Source organism: Marmota monax, unplaced genomic scaffold, assembly GCF_021218885.2.
Source record: "Marmota monax isolate L192 unplaced genomic scaffold, Marmota_monax_Labrador192_F-V1.1 WCK01_AAM20220418_F8-fsc00313, whole genome shotgun sequence".
Classification (NCBI taxonomy): Eukaryota; Metazoa; Chordata; class Mammalia; order Rodentia; family Sciuridae; genus Marmota; species Marmota monax.
The window spans coordinates 630,473-648,637 of record NW_026695173.1 but is presented as its reverse complement, the minus strand read 5'-3'; the positions used below and the strand labels follow the sequence as shown (position 1 = coordinate 648,637).

Below are 18,165 nucleotides of genomic sequence, written 5' to 3'. Positions count from 1 at the left end.
ACTCTTTGGGGAAGGTAGGTACCCCACATGCATCATAACATCTCTTATAATATCATCACACTCCTTTGGAAAATCATAAACAACTCTAAACAAGATTAGCACATTCACTGGTGGGAACAAGTTGGGTAAGCATGATTGGTTAGTAGAAGATGGGGATTCATTTGAACAGATTGGCTTAGGACATGAGGGGAGTATATGCTGAACTATATGGTTTCCCAAAATGTTATCAACCACCATAAACTACTGGAAGGGTCATTTGGAATCCCAGGAATTTTCCTTGTCTCATGCTGATTGGTGGCTGCTAAGGGGTTGCTATGGATCCCCACCTCGCCAGACTGAGTCAGGGACACCAGGCACAGCATATCTCTCCTGTTATTTGTAGATAAACAACTCAGCAGGGTGGGTATGAGCCTAGGAGTGCTCTTTGTGTCTTTCCAAGGACAAGAGTCATGCCCCCTTCCTTAGACAGTCTTTGCTCTGAGGTAGAGGCTGGTTTCTCACCTTTTACCTTATGTTTTTTCATGTATTTTTTTAGCTGTAGCTGGACACAATATCTTTATTTCACTTATTTATTTTTATGTGGTACTGAGGACTGAAACCAGGATTTTGCACAGGGGTGGTGAGCACTCTACTGCTGAGCCACAATCCCAGCCCCTTATGTGTTGTTTTTATTGGGCATTTTTACTTTAGGGGTTTTCTTCCCAGTTCAAAGTTCAATCTGTCACCTAAAAAGAACAGAGATCAAAAAATAAATAAATAAAATTTGATAATTATTGTCATTATTTTATATTAATTCCTGAATAATGTACATGCACATATAATCCATAAACTGAAATGACTTTATATGTAAGTTTAAATGAAAATGTTCTGTTGGTTGGGTTAGTTCCCACTTATGGGAAAACAACCTTGCCTTAAAATAACAGCAGCCTGAGACTCTGGGGTACATTTCTCAGAGTTAAAAAACAGGACTCAATGACCTGAAATTCTAGCCCTTATTCGTGCCTGGATTGGATAATATTCCCTGTCACTCAAAAAAAGGGTTCACTTCTCTCAGATTCAATGTTCATGATCTGAAGCCCCTTCCAATCAAGAGCATTTTGTGGGAACTGTCCAATCATGCGTGTCATCAGGGAGGAGAAGGGCAGGCTTTCACTTCTTATCTTCTGAGTCCTCCATTTTTGCCCTCTGTAGTCTCATACTTCAGAGTCACAGGTTGTTCTGCTGTGTAGGAACTGAGGATTCAAAGTGGTCCTACTCCTGAGAACCAGGAAATGGTAAGTGTGCATTGGCCTAGCAAGGGAGGCTGGGGGAAGAAGACTATTGGAACCACAAGACTGGCTGTGTTGAAAACAGGAGCTAGCAGATTGGGACTCTGGGCAATCTCTTGATTCTGCAGACTTAACTCCTCCACTTGGCCACTATGTCCTCAGTCTTACTGGCCAACCAGGTGGGGAATATGTCAGTGGCAGAAACTCTTTTCTGCCTTCCTTATGCTCAAAGGGCATCCTCAGAATCTGCATAAAATACTATGTGGTAGGTGTGTTCCTGCAGCCCAGTATCTTTCCAGATGCTGGAGATTGATAGGTGGAATAATTATCAACATCAAATCTGCAAAGTCCATTTTCCTGCAGAAGAGGAGCTGTCATTTTGGCGTACCTAATTTCCTTTTGAGCTAGCTAATTTTCATTTTGACATTCTTTTATTTTTACTTTCTTCATTATTATTATTTTGTTAAAGTTAGGTGAACTCAGGGATACTGTACAACTTAGCCATATCCTTGGTAGTGAAGCCAGATTTACAGATAGGTAGTTAGTGTAGTTAGGTAAATTTGGACTAATATCCAGTAAAATCAAGAATCAACACCATATTGAGAATGGAGTCCAGGATAAGGGGAATTGAAAATGTTCCCAAGGCCCTGAGCCCATCCAAAGGAAATTTTAATGAAGCAGCTCACAGCAAACATGAAGATGCTAATCCAAAAGCCCTTCCTGCCCAGATTACTCCTTGAGCCCACCTGTCCTCTACACTTTGGGTCTTCCCACCTACACTCCAACACTGCAAGGTAACAGAACAAAGGACACCAATGTGACAGGAATGCGGGATAGCTGAAGGGAGACATTAGTTATAAAAAATCTAAAAAGACCTTAGTTAAAAAAAAAAATCCCTATCATGGATTCTACCTCTTTGGTCCCCTTTTTCTTCTGGGGAGAAGTCTTTTCTACTGTCCTTTAATAAAGCTTCTACTTTCCACTCTAAACTTGCCTTGGTGCACTTCTCTGGTGTTATACTTCAGCATTGGGGAAGCAAGGACTCTTCACCAGTAAACAGCCCTAACAGTTTTAAATTTGAGAAAGGCCCTAGCTAAGTTGCTGAGATTATTTTTGTTATGGTTTGATTTATCTAGAATTTGCTATTGCAATAAAGCATACTGTTTTTACATACATATGTATTCATATGGAGATCTTATTTATATTGTGATTCTTTATTATTGTAATATTATAATTTCACAATATATATGAATAGTAGGCCATGATAAGTTCTTTTTTTGCTCTTATAATTAAAAAGGTTTTTGGCTAAAGTTACATATAACTTTGTAGATGAATTTTAAACATTTATGCTTTGCTTTCTTACTTTATTTAAAGTAAAACTTGATAATTTTTTTGTATTATTGCATTATTGTTGTATTTAATAGGTTTATTTTGACATAACCATAAAACGTGAAATATAATTTGCTCCCCTTCAGTATCCAGTAGTTCCCCTTTCCCTATTCTCCTACTTTCTTCTATCATATATTTATTTATAGGTTTTTTAATTATTGCTTTATAGAATACACATAAATGTAGACTTCACTGTGATGTATTCATATTTATACATAGCAAATTTGGTGAGATATGTTGTCAATTAAATTGGGGGAAAATTATCACCTTTGTAATGATGAGTTTTATTATTTACATGGGATGTATAATTCAGTCTTTTATGTGCTGTTTGTGACTTTTATTTTCTCGTAAGTTCTACATATTTTGTTTCTAAAAATGTACACATGTGAAATACCACTTGCATAAGGCACCTATGTAAAATTTATACATAGTGTTTTATGCTCTTTTTAAAACTGGATATATTATGAAATGTGACTGGCCCTAGTGACCATTTTCCCTACAGATTATTATTTATCTCTTCCAAGATGTATATTGTATTGAGCCATGCCCTTGAGCTTCAAATGTTTGGGTGAGTACCATTGCATACTTATATGTTATCATGATCACATATGCTCTAATTTCAGTAAGTCTCTATGATGGGGAGTATCATGTATATTCAATAGCAAAATAGTTTCCACAAATAGACACTAATTTAAACTCCTTTTGAGTTAATGATTATTAATTTGTTTTAAATGTTCATCAATATTACTTAATTTTTCCCATGGTGGGTTTTTATTTTGTATTTCTTAAATTTCTAAAGACTTTGAATTTTTATAGTTAATAAATATATCTCATGTATAAATTTGAAGTTCAAACTTCTGTGTTTTATATATTTTTGGCTTAAAAGATGAGAAAAGGATCCAAAAATGCAGCTAGAGATTGATTTAAAAAAAAAAAAAGGTTTAAATTATTTTTTAAAATTGACTTTTTTCTTTACTCATCATTTATTATAGGTTTCTTGTATGATTGCAAGGTTAGGTTATTTAAAGTGGATTCTAGGGCTTATCTTTGTTAATTACTACAGGAAAAACTAAATAAGAAATTTCTCTATACTATGACTGCAGGAAAATGAATAAATTTCTTTAAAATCATATGGTAATAAAATTGTTAAATGACATATTTACTAAACATCCACTCCTTAAAAAAAATTTTTCTGTAATATTTTTGGCAGTGAATCGTGAATTCTATTATCTGGATTTTGGGATTTAATATAAAATCATATGGAATAAAATTTGGCCAATTCCAGAAATATTCATACATAATTTGTTGTTTACTTAATGACATGTTGTGGAAATAGCAACTAATGAACATATTTATTTTTAGAAATAGTTACTTTTTTGTTTTTCAGGTTCTAATGAGCCTTTTAGATTTATTTCCTTACTGAGTCACTCAGGGCCACTGATTTTTTTTTTTTTTTTTTTTTGTAATCTCCAGGCATTTACCCTTCTAAGAAATCTGTCTTGTGAGCTCTGTTTCTGAAGAGTTTCTTAACATGAAAGAAAAGAAAAATTTATGTTGCCCCTGAAATATATTCTCAATGCACTCTCTTCAAAATGGAGAGAAAATAATATTTCCCCAGACTGACATCCCTGTGTCAGGAGCTAACAATACATTGATGGTCTTTGAAGAAATTTCATACAGTTCTGTCTCTGGGTAGTTTTCTGTGGGCTGCTGAATTGCCATTTAGTATCCAGATACCCATGTTTTTTTATCTGTACTATGGGAAAAATTTTAGAGGGCACAGATGAATAGTGCTCTTCATGGAGGCTATGAATACCTGTATGTTCTGTACTGCACAGCTGACAAAGCCCCTGGAATACACTGTGCAGATTCTATTTGGTTAACGATTATCTGCCACTCACATAAATTTCCTTTCAAAAGCTTGTAATAACCTTTTCACTTTAAGCATCCATGTCATCCACATTTCCAAGTATAGAAGTTTGAATCTTTCTTTTCTGAATTCCAGGTTCCGTTTCTCTTGTGGTTAAATGTGGTACAAATAATTATGTTTTTTTTTTCTTTCTTTTCACTGTGTTTCTAATAAAAATGTTCTCTGCTCCAAACCTATATTTCCCATGTCCAGCTATGTTTAGAAAATGACATAGATAATTGTATTTGATAATTTGTAAAGGAGAGTTGAGAATACTTCTTGCTCGTGTTTCCCTTCCTTAGAAACTGAAGCAGAACTGATCTTGGTCCTGAAAAGGGAGGACCATAACCAATCAGGTATATAAAACAAAATGTTGATTGATTGTGTATTCTCTTCTAAGAACTCTCTGTTCAGATCCTTGGCCCATTTCTTGATTGGGTTATTATTATTATTATTATTATTATTATTATTATTATTATCATTATCATCATCATCACTATTATTATTATTTGCTTAGTTTTTTTAAGTTCTTTATGTACCCTAGAGATTAGTGCTCTATCTGATATGTGAGGGTTAAAATATTCCTCCTAAAATGTAGGCTGTGTCTTCACCTCACAGATTGTTTCTTTTGCTTAGAATAAACGTTTTAGTTTGATTCTATCCCATTTATTGATTATTTGTTTTAAATCTTGTGCTATTAGTGTCTTATTAAAGAAATTGGGGCCTAATTCCACATGATGAAGATTAGAGCCTGTATTTTATTCCATTAGACACAGAGTATCTGATTTAATTTCTAGGTTCTTGATACACTTGGAGTTGAGTTTTGTGCATGGTGAGAGATAGTGGTTTGTTGAAGAGGCTATCTTTTCTCCAGTGCATGTTTTGACATCTTTGTCTAATATATAATAATTATAATTTTGTGGGTTAGTCTCTGTGACCTCTATTCTGTACCATTCGTCTGTACCATTTTTTTTGCAAATGCAATGCTGTTTTTGTTACCATTGCTCTGCAGTATGGTTTAAGGTCCGGTATAGTGATGCCACCTGCTTCACTCTTTCTGCTAAGGATTGCTTTAGCTATTCTTGGTCTCTTATTTTTCCATATAAATTTCATGGTTGCTTTTTCTATTTCTATGAGAAATGCCACTAGGATTTTGATTAGAATTGTGGTAAATCTGTATAGTGCTTTGGTAGCATTGTCATTTTGATAATATTAATTGTGCCTATTCATGAGCAAAGTAGATCTTTCCATCTTCTAAGGTCTTTTTTGATTTTTTTCTTTAGGGTTCTGTAGTTTTCCTTGTATAGACCCTTCACCTCTTTCATTAAGTTGATTCCCAAGTATATATTTTTTTGAAGTTATTGTAAATGGGGTAGTTTTCTTCATTTCTTTCTCAGAAGATTTTTCACTGATATACAGAAATGCCTTTGATTTATGGGTGTTGATTTTATATCCTGCTACTTTACTAAATTTACTTACTAGTTCTAGAAGTTTTCTGGTGGAGCTTTTTGAGTCTTCTAGGTATATAATCATATCTGGCATTTGCAGGTAAATTGATAGCATTGGAGAAAATAGTGCTAAGTGATGTTAGCCAATTCCAAAAAAAAAAAAAAATGCCAAATATAAGGAGGCTGACTCATAATGGGGTAGGGAGGGGAGCATGAGAGAAGTAGATGGATTCTCCATAAAGAAGAGGGGTGGGAGGAAAAGAAAGGGAGCAGGGGATTAGCAAGAATGGTAGAATGTGATAGAGACCATCATCAAAAATACATGTACGAAGACACAAATTTGTATCACCATAATTTATATACAACCAGAGATATGAAAAATTGTGTTCTATACATGAAATAAGAATTGTAATGCTTCTGTTGTTATTTCTTTAAAAAATCGATAGAAATATAAAAAAATTTGTTCATAAATTATATAAATTAAATATGTGCATGATATGTAGAATACATGCATATTTATATCTGCACATATATGTTTATATATAGATCTAGGGAAAGGCAAGTCTCTTTCCTGAATTTTTAAAAATCAATTAACTTATTAATTTGTTCTAACTTGCTAATAGAGCAGAATGCATTTCACTTCATAGTACACAAATGGAGCACAAAATTTTATTTCTCTTGTTGTACAGAAAGTATAGTTACAAAACCCATGTAACTCTACTTTGTGTACAATAAGATTTTCATCTCATTCAACCATCTTACCTACCTCTAAACCATTTCCCATCACCTCCCTCCCCTTTGTCTTATTCAAAGTTTCTTCATTTCTTCCATGCTACCTCCCAGTTCCCTCGTTGTGGATCACCATCCACTTAGCAGAGAAAACATTAGGTCTTTGGTTTAGGAGGATTGGTTTACTTGCCTTAACATGGTATTCTCCAACTCCATCCATTTACTTCCCAATTCCATAATTTTATTCTCTTTTAATGCTCAGTAATATTCCACTGTGTAAATAGACCATATTTTCTTTATCCATTCATCTATTGAAGAGCATATAGATTGGTTCTGTAGTTTACCTATTTTGAATTGTTTTTTTCTATGAACATCGATGTGGATTTGCCTCGGTATTCTGCTGTTTTTAGCTCTTGTTGGTCTAAACTGAGTAGTGGGATAGCTGGGTAAATTTTGGTTTCTTTCCAAGTTTTCTAAGGAATCTCCATATTCTTTTCCAGATTGGTGTCACCAATTTAGAGTCCTGCCAACAGTGTAACAGTGGTCCTTTTTCATCACATCCTCACCAACATATATTTTTGCTTGTATTTTTAATAACTGCCATTCTGATTGGAGTAATATTAAATTTTGGAGTAGTTTTGATTTGCAATTCTTTAATTGCTAGAGATGCTAAACATTTTTTATTGATTGATTGATTTTTTTATCTTCTAAGAAGTGTGTCTCTTCAGTTCCTTAGCCCATTTCATTTCTACAAATTGATAATAAAAGCTTAAATTATTATTTTCCTTTTTTGTGAATGCATTTATTCCACATATTCATCAATACTATTTAATTCATCTATGTGATGTGATTTTATTCAATGTTACCTAATTTCTAAAGACTGAGTTTTTACGATTATGTAACACTTAGATATATCCTTTTTAAAGTCACTCTTTAATAATTTTTTTTTTATGTTTTTCTTTTGCAATCTGTTGTATTTCTTCTTATAAGCATTTGATTATATGTGAGGAAATTAGGGTTTTTTTTTTTTTTACCTTGTCAGTTTTGCAGCTTTTAACGTAATCATTTGATGAATAGATTCTTTTGTATTAATATTTTGTAATTCATAAGTTTAAGTCTATTATATTGTATAATTTTGAAAACAAAAAAAAAAAAAAACTTTTTTTTTCTTTTGTCATATTAAGGATTCAACCAAAGAGTCTTAATGGTGAGCATATTCTCAGCTCTGTTTTAAAATTTATTTCCAGATGGGGTTTGCTCAATTTCTTCAGTTGGCCTTAAATTTTGAACTTCATGCCTTAGAATCCAGAATAGTAGATATCTCAGGTGTGCACCACCATATGAACCCTATCTTTTGTATGTAAACGTTTGAGCTTTCTACTTTCTTATTTATTTCAGTATTATTTATTAATAAATTATATTCAGAATTTAATATGTCAAAATATGTTGTTATGTTCTATGAGTGAAGGGATAAAATACCAGTTTATTATCACACTCTTTTCCCAATATCCTAGCATGTTTTAAGAGTTTTGTTGTTGGTGTTTTCTGTAGTTCCACCATTTATTTTATTATGAGGATTACCCTGGTTGATTTTACTTCATAACATGAATCATGTGGCATCATGGTATTTTGGTCAGCTGTAGACTTTATGTACAACCATGGATCTAGCAAATATCTTAGCCATGTACTAGTCTATACCATCTAGATTCTGTCATTGCACTCAGAGAATTGGAAAATTGCAGAAGATTCTTAGGATAAATTTTCCAGAGTGTATTTCCATAAAGTGAGAAATCGTTATATATGCCTATGTTTGCAATTATATACTGTATAATTGATATAATTTTTGTTTGTTGAATTTTCAAATTTGCTAGTGCTTTTTAAATTGTATCTGCTTTTTTTATTTGTACGGAAGATTGAACCCATTGGTGCTTAACAATAAAGTCACATCCTCAGTCCTTTTTTATATTTTATTTAGAGACAGAGTATTGCTGAGTTGCTAAGTGCTTCACTAAGTTGCTCAATACAATATATATGACAATATTATATATAATATTGTCTTAGAATTTATGATCCTTTTTTCTTATCCTCCTCAGTCACTGGAACTAGGGTTGTCCATCACTTGAATGGGTGCATTTGCTTTTTAAAAGCACCAACATTGATACTGGTAACTCTGTGTTATGTTTATCTTTAATAGCTTCTAATTTTGCTTTTTATTGGGATGGATGATTTGATAATAAATTCTAGTCATTTTATGGCTTACTAAATTTTTTGTATGTTTTATTTTCACCTCAGTTATAGATGAATTCCAATTTTTTCCAGCTGTATGGAGGTCTAAGTGAAACATAATAATCTATATGGATAATGTTAAAGAAATGGAACCACAATTTTACCCAGTTTTTTGACTGCACTGTATATGCCCAAAAAACATAAAATCAGCATACTACATTGACACAGCCACATTAATGTTTATAGCAGCACAATTCACAATAGCTAAGCTATAAAACCAACCATTCAATGATGAATGGGTCCATTCAATGATGACAGGATAAAAAACTGTTGCTTATGTACACAATAAACTATGAATTGACCATAAAGAATGACTTTATGACATTTGCCAGGAAATGGATGAATCTGGGATTTTATGCTAAGTAAAACAAACCATTTTTTTAAAACCAAAAGTTGAAAGTTATTGCTGATATGTGAAATCTAAAGCTCATAAAATAGGGAAGGGTAAGAAAAGAAGATCAGTAGATTGCACAATGTTAAACAAAAAATAAATAAATGAATGAATAAATAAATAAAAGGGACAAAGATAGAAATATAAAAGATATAAATCTGTAAGTTAATCCTAACATCGTAGCCACCAACAAGAACAGGATTTTAATTAGGATAAGATATATCCCATGCTTGCATAATACCATAAAAATTGATTTTTACTGTCAGTTAGAACTAGAAAGAACCAATAAAATAAAATAAAATAAAATAAAATAAAACATTATATTTGTTTGAAGAGCTATATGTATATTCCATTATAAATATCATACAATATAAACATCGATCAAAGTTTATATATATATATATATATTATATAAATGTTATAAATATAATATTATAAATATTATATATTTATATATTTATATAATAATATATAATTTATATATTATTTATATTATATATTATTTATATGTATAATTTATATATTATTTATATATATTTTTATAAATATTATATATATATATATATATATATATAATTTTGTATGTTAAATTTATAAAAAGAAAAATTCAAACAGGATTGTTGTTGCTATTTTTTATATTAATAACATACATAAAAACCATAAAATGTTTGAACTTAAATAAACTACTAAATATTTCCATTAAGTGGTCTGTCTACCTTGTTATATTTCAAAATTTCTCTTATACCATTGATATTAGAATTACTAGAGATCTCACTACACATTCAGAATAGCCAGCTCTATGAGAGAAATAACAAATAAGATTCTACACATTAGTAAATCTCTGATTAGTGGTTGTACAATTAAAATTTGAGGATTCCCTTTCTTAATTATGATGATTTTCTCATCTAAAAATATGTATAATTTAGATCAAGATATAAAAATTACAAAATATATATTTTTGTGACAATGCCTGAGTTTTATATTATGTTTCATAAATGTGGAGTATGTATACTTATTTGAACTTAAGTCACTTTTTCTGCAGAAGTAGATAATAGTATCATTGTGTTCCAAAACACTTCCTACATGTTAGTCTACCAACTCTCATTTCAACTTTAATTACATTACAGACTGTGCAAATGTTCATGTGGTCAGTGTGTTATTTATTTATCTATTCTTATTTTAGGAACTATTAACATTTATGGATATAGCCATTGATTTTACTGAAGAGGAGTGGGAATGCCTTCAGCCTGCTCAGAAAAATTTATATAGAGATGTAATGCTAGAGAACTATAGAAACTTGACCTTACTGGGTAAGTTTAATTTCCCTTTAAAATTATTAATTACTAATTATTATTTAATTTACTTCTGTTGCAGAGTATCTTATGGGTACTTCTCTATAAAAATGAGTTTCAGATTTGTGTTTCAAAGAAAAAGGGCATTTTTAGTACAGATATTTCTCTCTCTCTCTCTCTCTCTCTCTCTCTCTCTCTCATATATAAATTTTACTCTTTAATCTGTCTCTTTCTTCGTGTGTTACACATTCTTTACTTTAGATAAGTAGTACCTAGTATAATTTACTGATGTAAACTATTGTAGACTACACATAGCAGGGGACACAGTTGAATCATTCAATTGTCAAGGAGAAAACCAAACTAAAAAATGCTGAGAGAGTAGTTATGCAGCAGAAGAAATTTTCAGAAGCTTAGGTTTATTTATTTTGATTGTAATCATTGAACACACACTGCTCTCTATTTATCACATTTTCAAATTCCTTGTTGTTCTCTGTTTTCTTCTTTAGTGATGTCCCAGTTTATTCAGATTAACCATCAAAACTTACCTTTTGTTTTGAGGGCCAGCATGATCTGTTTCATATCTTCTTGTAAGGAGACTTTTAAAGAAGCAAAGAGAAGAGAGAGACACACACAGTGAAAAGGAAAAAAGAAAAAAATAACTGGCCACCCCTCTTAACAGCTGCACATATAATACCCCAAAATTACATAGATTCTGATACCATGACTACCTTCTAACCCAGTGTTTATTTAACCCCAAGTGCTAGCTAACCAAGATTATGTACACTTACTACAAATATAGAGCCCCTTCTCCCTAAGGACATTACCACAGAAACTTGATAGTGCACCTGTAGAGTTGTTTTAATAGCTTCAGGGAGAAACTGCTGGGCATTACAATTGTGGGACTCAGGGTGCCAGTTACAATCACCCCCACACTTTCCTGTCTATTCCAAGGCCAGAATACCTAATACCTCCCCTCTTTTTTAAGGCCTTTTGAATAAATAATATTCCTTATCTCCTTAATGCTGGTGGGGGCAAAAAATAGGGCAGGCATAGACAACAGCAAGTTCGAACATCAGTAAACATCCACCTATGAATATTTTTGACCCAGATGAAATTGAGTAAACATGAAGTTAACCAATACAACAAGTCCAAAAACCATCAACTTGTTAAACCTTATTAATAATATATTTAAGGTTAAATAAGTCTTTTGAAATAAAATTACTATTATAACTTAAATTGAAGGAACACATGTTATTAAACTTCTGATATCCTTTATGATGTAACAATAATAGACAATCAATTGCAGCATGATTGTCAAGTATGGCTTGACAATATTGTTTTTGTTCTTCATTAAGCATATTTACATCCATGGAGGCATGACTAATACTAATATTTTGTCTCTTAAAGTTTTATGAAAATATATTCAGGACATAGAATTAAGTGAAAGGTGGCAGGCAGATATTAAGTTTTAGGAGCCTTTGATTCACAAGTGGAAGTCAGAAATTTAGTGAGCAAAATTTTGCTCACCAGGTTCTTTGTTTTATGAAGGGTTGATATTATAGTCAAAGTCTTCATATTTTTATTTTATTGAGCATAATAGTGTCAAGAGTTTTATTTTACCACATAGTGAGTGTATTATATTCTTCATAAATACTAGTAGAAGGAATACAATACCTTGTAAGAACAAAATTGATAATTATATGAAATAATGATTTCATTAATTCATTCTTTTTAATTATTTTACCTTGTATACATAGTATAAAATACCATGATATATTTATAAGTAAACAAAGTTGTATTTGTCAATAAAGGAAATACACATATCACATGAATGTAAAAATCAATTTATTATACTTGATTGTCATGTGTTAAATTCATCCAAGTATTATGGCCATAGGCTATGCAAGGTTTTTATAGTCTTTTAAAATATTTTTATTAAAAATTTTATAGACACACATGTGTATATTTCTTAGTACATTTTTTGTTCATATTTCTTTTTAAGAGTCCATTGCCTCTTTACCGTTGTTGAATATTTATGGTATTATCACTCAAAATCTACTAGTTATTTTCATGTCTTTATGTCATGGTAGACAAAAACCATTTTTTGGAAACTCTTTGAAATAGCCAGAAATGTTTGTATATGTTTTACATTTCTCTTATTCTACTGACAGTGAAGGTAGATGGTAGATATTTCCTAAATACACAATACTATCTTATGAAGGCCAAAAGTCTGTTAATGATACTTTTCTAACACTTTATTATATTACTCTTCTTAATGATGTACTCCTCTTGGATAATGTGGTCTCTACAAGAATTTGAGTAATATTCTCAAGGTAATTTTTTCTGTACATTTTTATTGAACTAATATATTTTTTGGATTTATGGTGACTTTGGACTTACTAATCTGCTACACTCCTGATGTACTTTTTTTACCTTAATTTCATGTTATGTATGCAAAATATATTTATCTCAGTCTAATAGGTATTTTTTTAAAATTTTTGTTTATTTCAGCCATAACTCCTAATCATACCCAAGAATATTCACCAGACAAGGGCCTAAAACATATATTTCATGAAGTGATAAGTGTAAAATATAGAAGTTGTGATCTTGACTATTTACCACAAAAGAAATTATGGAAAACTACAAGTGAGATTGAACACCAGAAATCATATAAAAAATTAGGCCTTGTTCACCACCAGAGAATTTATACTGGAGAGAAGCCCTACAAATATGAAGAATGTTGCAAAGCTTTTAGTAAAAAAAAAGGTCTTATTTACCACAGAGGGACCCACAATGGAGAGAAGCCCTACAAATGTAAAGAATGTGCCAAAGCTTTTGGTCAAACATCACACCTTATTTGCCACAGAAGAATTCACACTGGAGAGAAGCCCTACAAATGTACAGAATGTGGCAAAACATTTGGTGACAAATCAAACCTAATTCGCCACAGTAGAACTCACACTGGAGAGAAGCCCTATGAATGTAAAGATTGTGGCAAAGCTTTTGGTCAAAAATCACACCTTATTAACCACAGCAGAACTCACACTGGAGAGAAGCCTTACAAATGTAAAGAATGTGGCAAAGCTTTCAGTCTAAAATCACTACTAATTTGCCACAGAAGAACTCAAACTGGAGAGAAGCCCTACAAATGTAAAGATTGTGGCAAAGCTTTTGGTAACAAATCAAACCTTATTTGCCACAGGAGAACTCACACTGGAGAGAAGCCCTATAAATGTACAGAATGTGGCAAAACTTTTGGTGACAAATCAAACATAAATCGCCACAGAAGAACTCACACTGGAGAGAAGCCCTATGAATGTAAAGATTGTGGCAAAGCTTTTGGTCGGAAATCACAACTTATTTGCCACAGAAGAACTCACACTGGAGAGAAGCCCTATGAATGTAAAGATTGTGGTAAAGCTTTTGGTCAAAAACCAAACCTTATTTACCACAGAAGAACCCACACTGGAGAGAAGCCCTACAAATATACAGAATGTGGCAAAGCTTTTGGTGACAAATCAAAACTTATTTGCTACAGAACAACTCACACTGGAGAGAAGCCCTACAAATGTACAGAATGTGGCAAAACGTTTGGTTACAAATCAAACCTTATTCGCCACAGGAGAACTCACACTGGAGAGAAGCCCTATGAATGTAAAGATTGTGGCAAAGCTTTTGGTCGGAAATCACAACTTATTTGCCACAGAAGAATTCACACTGGAGAGAAGCCCTATGAATGTAAAGATTGTGGTAAAGCTTTTGGTCAAAAATCACACCTTATTTACCACAGCAGAACCCACACTGGAGAGAAGCCCTACAAATGTACAGAATGTGGCAAAACTTTTGGTGACAAATCAAACCTAATTCACCACAGCAGAAATCACAGTGGAGAGAAGCCCTACAAATGTAAAGAATGTGGCAAAGCTTTTGGTCAAAAAATAGACCTTATTCACCACAGGAGAACTCACTGGAGAGAAGCCCTACAAATGTAAAGAATTTGGCAAAGCATTTACTCAAAAATCAGGCTTTATTTGCCACAGGAGAACTCACACTAGAGAGAAGCCTTACAAATGTAAAGAATGTGGCAAAGCGTTCATTCAAAAATCACACCTTTTTTGCCACAACAGAACTCACACTGGAGAGAAGCCTCACAAATTCAAAGTATGTGACAAAGTTTTTACTCAAATATTACACCTTATTCGCCACAGCACAATTTACACTGGAGAGAAGCCTTACAAATATAAGGAATGTTGCAAAGCTTTTAGCAATAAAACAGGCCTTATTCACCACAAGAGAACTCACACTAGAGAATAGCCATACAAATGTGCATAATGTGGAAAAGCTTTTAATAAAAAATAAAACTTTATTCACCACAGCAGAAGACTTTCTGGTGAATGTGAAATGTGAATAAAGTGATAATACTTTTAAAGAAAGACTAAACCTTGGGGCTGGGTTTGTGGTTCAGTGGTAGAGTGCTAGCCTCGCATGTGTGAGATCCTGGGTTCGATCCTCAGCACCACATAAAAATAAATAAGTAAAATAAAGGTATTGTGTCCAACTACAACTAAAAAATAAACATTAATAAAAAGAAAAACTAAACCTTATTAACAACAGAATTTATACCGAAAAGAACCACTACAAATTGAAACAATGCAGCAAAGCTTTGAATAAGAAATCAATTCTTTTCACCACTAGGTTATTTATTCTGGAAATAAGACATAAATGTAGAGAATGTAGAAACATTTTAAATTATATATCATATATTACTAGACATCAGAGAAAACATACTGGAGAGAAACTCTACAAATGAGACCATTGTACCTTTACTCTAAGAAAGGGACAATATTTAATCCTCACCACAATAACCATAGCATAGAGAAAGTTTTGAAATGTGAAAATTGACAATGTGACAATGCCTCCAAAATTTATTCACCAATACTCAGCACCTGTGGATACATACTGGTTAGAGAAAATACAAATGGAAAAAACAATGTAGCCACATGTTTCTTAAACACTGCTTATTTTTGGAGAATTCATTGTGCCCAGAAACCCTAAAAAGTTAAATAATATTTCCAAAATGTATTTAAATTTAAATTCATTGAACATCTGAAAACTCATACTAGTAGTGAACATTGAACAGATTTTGTCCAAAATGTATTCCTTATATAACAATGGAATATTTATAATAAATGTGAGAGTATAGTAAATTTATTATCTATATATTACACCTTGATGTATATGAGGATCAGTAAAATACAGAAGTCATTTAAGTTTAGAAAACAAGTAGTTGTCTTTAACTTTTGCTTAAATTTATTAAGTATTATCAAGTTATTTTGTAGAAATATCAGTCATAAATATCATACATGCATAATGAAGAAATCTCAACTTTGAAAGAAGATAATTGTTTTTCTAAATCAAAAATTACTATTTTCACTTTTGAATACTGAGAAAAGAATTATATGAAATCTATTTTTGATGTTTAACACTGAAGTGTAATATTTTAAACTATTTTTTTTTTTTGTATTTCAGTTTAAGTTTAGGTATTTTTATACACTGAGCCACATTCCTAAGCCCTCTCTCCACTTTTGCAAATTTTGAGACTGTCTTGCTAAGTTGCTTAAAACCACATTAAGTTGCTGAGACAGAATTTAAACTTCTGAAACTACTCAGCTTTCCAATTTGCTTGGATTACAAGTATGGACCATCATGCCAGGTTTACAGTGCATTCTTTTTACCTATATTTACCGTATGTATGCAATATGTCTTTATAACTGAATATTTGTTTATATGTTAACACTCATGTATTGCATCCTGTTGTTAAATGACAGACATCATAGTGTTCCACTTGACTAAATGTTCTATGTAACAGTAAAGCATACTGTTGAGTAAATAATACTCTAGCATCTGTTAATACTTTTACACATTTTAATCAAACTTAATGTGGAATACAATTTGCATCAGTCAGATCATTATTTTTTTTTCTGTTTGTATTTATCGTGAAATTAAGAGTTATAAGGAGGATATAGATATAGGAAAATAAGCCCCAGATTTTCCTATCTTGATTTATAAATTTTAACTTTTTAACATTTTAACATTTCCTAGTTATTTTAATAGACAGAATTTCCACAAACTTAAATGCTGGGTTTCTGTTCTCATGACTAAAAGGCTGAGCAGTCACTCTAGTTAAACTGGGCTAACTGGGCTGCATGAAATAACCACACAAGAGACACAAATACCTTTTTCTTTGGGGTTGCTGTGACGGCTCCTCTGACCTTAAGGGCCCGCAGAAAGAGAGAGCACACGCTGACCCCTTTTATTGAGAAGAATCTATTCAAATGAGGCAAGGGGTCAGGTTTCAAGGGGCTGAGTCTATCTTCATGATGTCCACTGTCAGCAGGTTGACTGACACCTGGGTAGGCCACACCCAAGGGCACAGTAAGAGGAGGGGACACACACAAGGCACTTCCATAGAAGATTCTATCCTAAACAGGGCAAGGAGTTATATTACAAAGGAACAGGTGAGCATAGCTTCACCCATGGGGCTGTAGCAAGATACACCCATTTCTGTGACTGAGTGCCTCAGCACCCAGCTGGGGAGTGTAACTCAGTCACCCCCGTAAGGTTGGCCTCCCATATTTAAACGTAGCTCTTACAGGAGAGAAGAGCTTTATCTTTCTTGTGTGCATAATGGCCTTCTAGACTTCATCCTCATTGGAGACATTTTATTTTTCTGTGAATGAGGTCAATGATCAGTGTTTTCATGTACATTAGTAAATTCTGACATCCTTGTTATTCTATAGGTAGTGTTATTTCAGGGCAGGAATTAGAGACATGGATGTGGAGTCAAGGTTGAGTGAGACCTTATACTTATGACAAAATAATCAATGAGCTGTTTTATAGTCTCATTTTCTGAGGACCAAATAGTAAGAGGTAAACTGAGAAGGTTGTATGTAAAGAAACTTAATAGTTTCTTATCATAAAATGTTGGCTTTTCAGCTACAATAGGGTAAAAGCTTCTTATACACAGAATCCATACAAAAGTCATTTTGAATATCATTCACAATTTTATTAACATTACATATAATTCATGAAGAACAAAGTTTACAGCAACATATGCCTAAGAACAAGGTCTGGGGACATTGTACACTCTCCAATATAGACATTTATACCAATTTAATTATAGAAGAAACACTAAATAAGAAGTAATATCAATTGGATGAACACACAACAATATAGAAATGAAAACTTGTAAAGACTTAAGCAAGAGACCAATAGTGGATGAAGTGTGGTTTCCAAATGCTAGGGGAAAAATGGACATATAATCAGTTAAAGGTAATTGAAGAAAGATAAGTTGAGCTACAATAGTATTTGAAAGAAAAAGAGTCACAAAGTAAGCAATGATTATTCACTTCCATTTGTATGCTTTGTAATATTTTCCAAAAGTTTTCTGCAT

The 18,165-nt window shown here is 32.4% G+C and overlaps 1 protein-coding gene across 1 annotated transcript in view; it reads left to right on the top strand.

Moving 5' to 3' along the window:
* Positions 1–15,156, top strand: part of LOC124081879 (zinc finger protein 260-like) — a 64,626-nt gene extending 49,470 nt beyond the window's left edge. Inside the window, 3 exon segments of the mRNA XM_046428242.2 lie at positions 10,604–10,730; positions 13,224–14,679; positions 14,681–15,156. Coding sequence (XP_046284198.1) covers positions 10,604–10,730; positions 13,224–14,679; positions 14,681–15,026 — 1,929 coding nt within the window. The 3' untranslated portion in view covers positions 15,027–15,156.
* Positions 15,157–18,165: the final 3,009 nt, after the last annotated feature.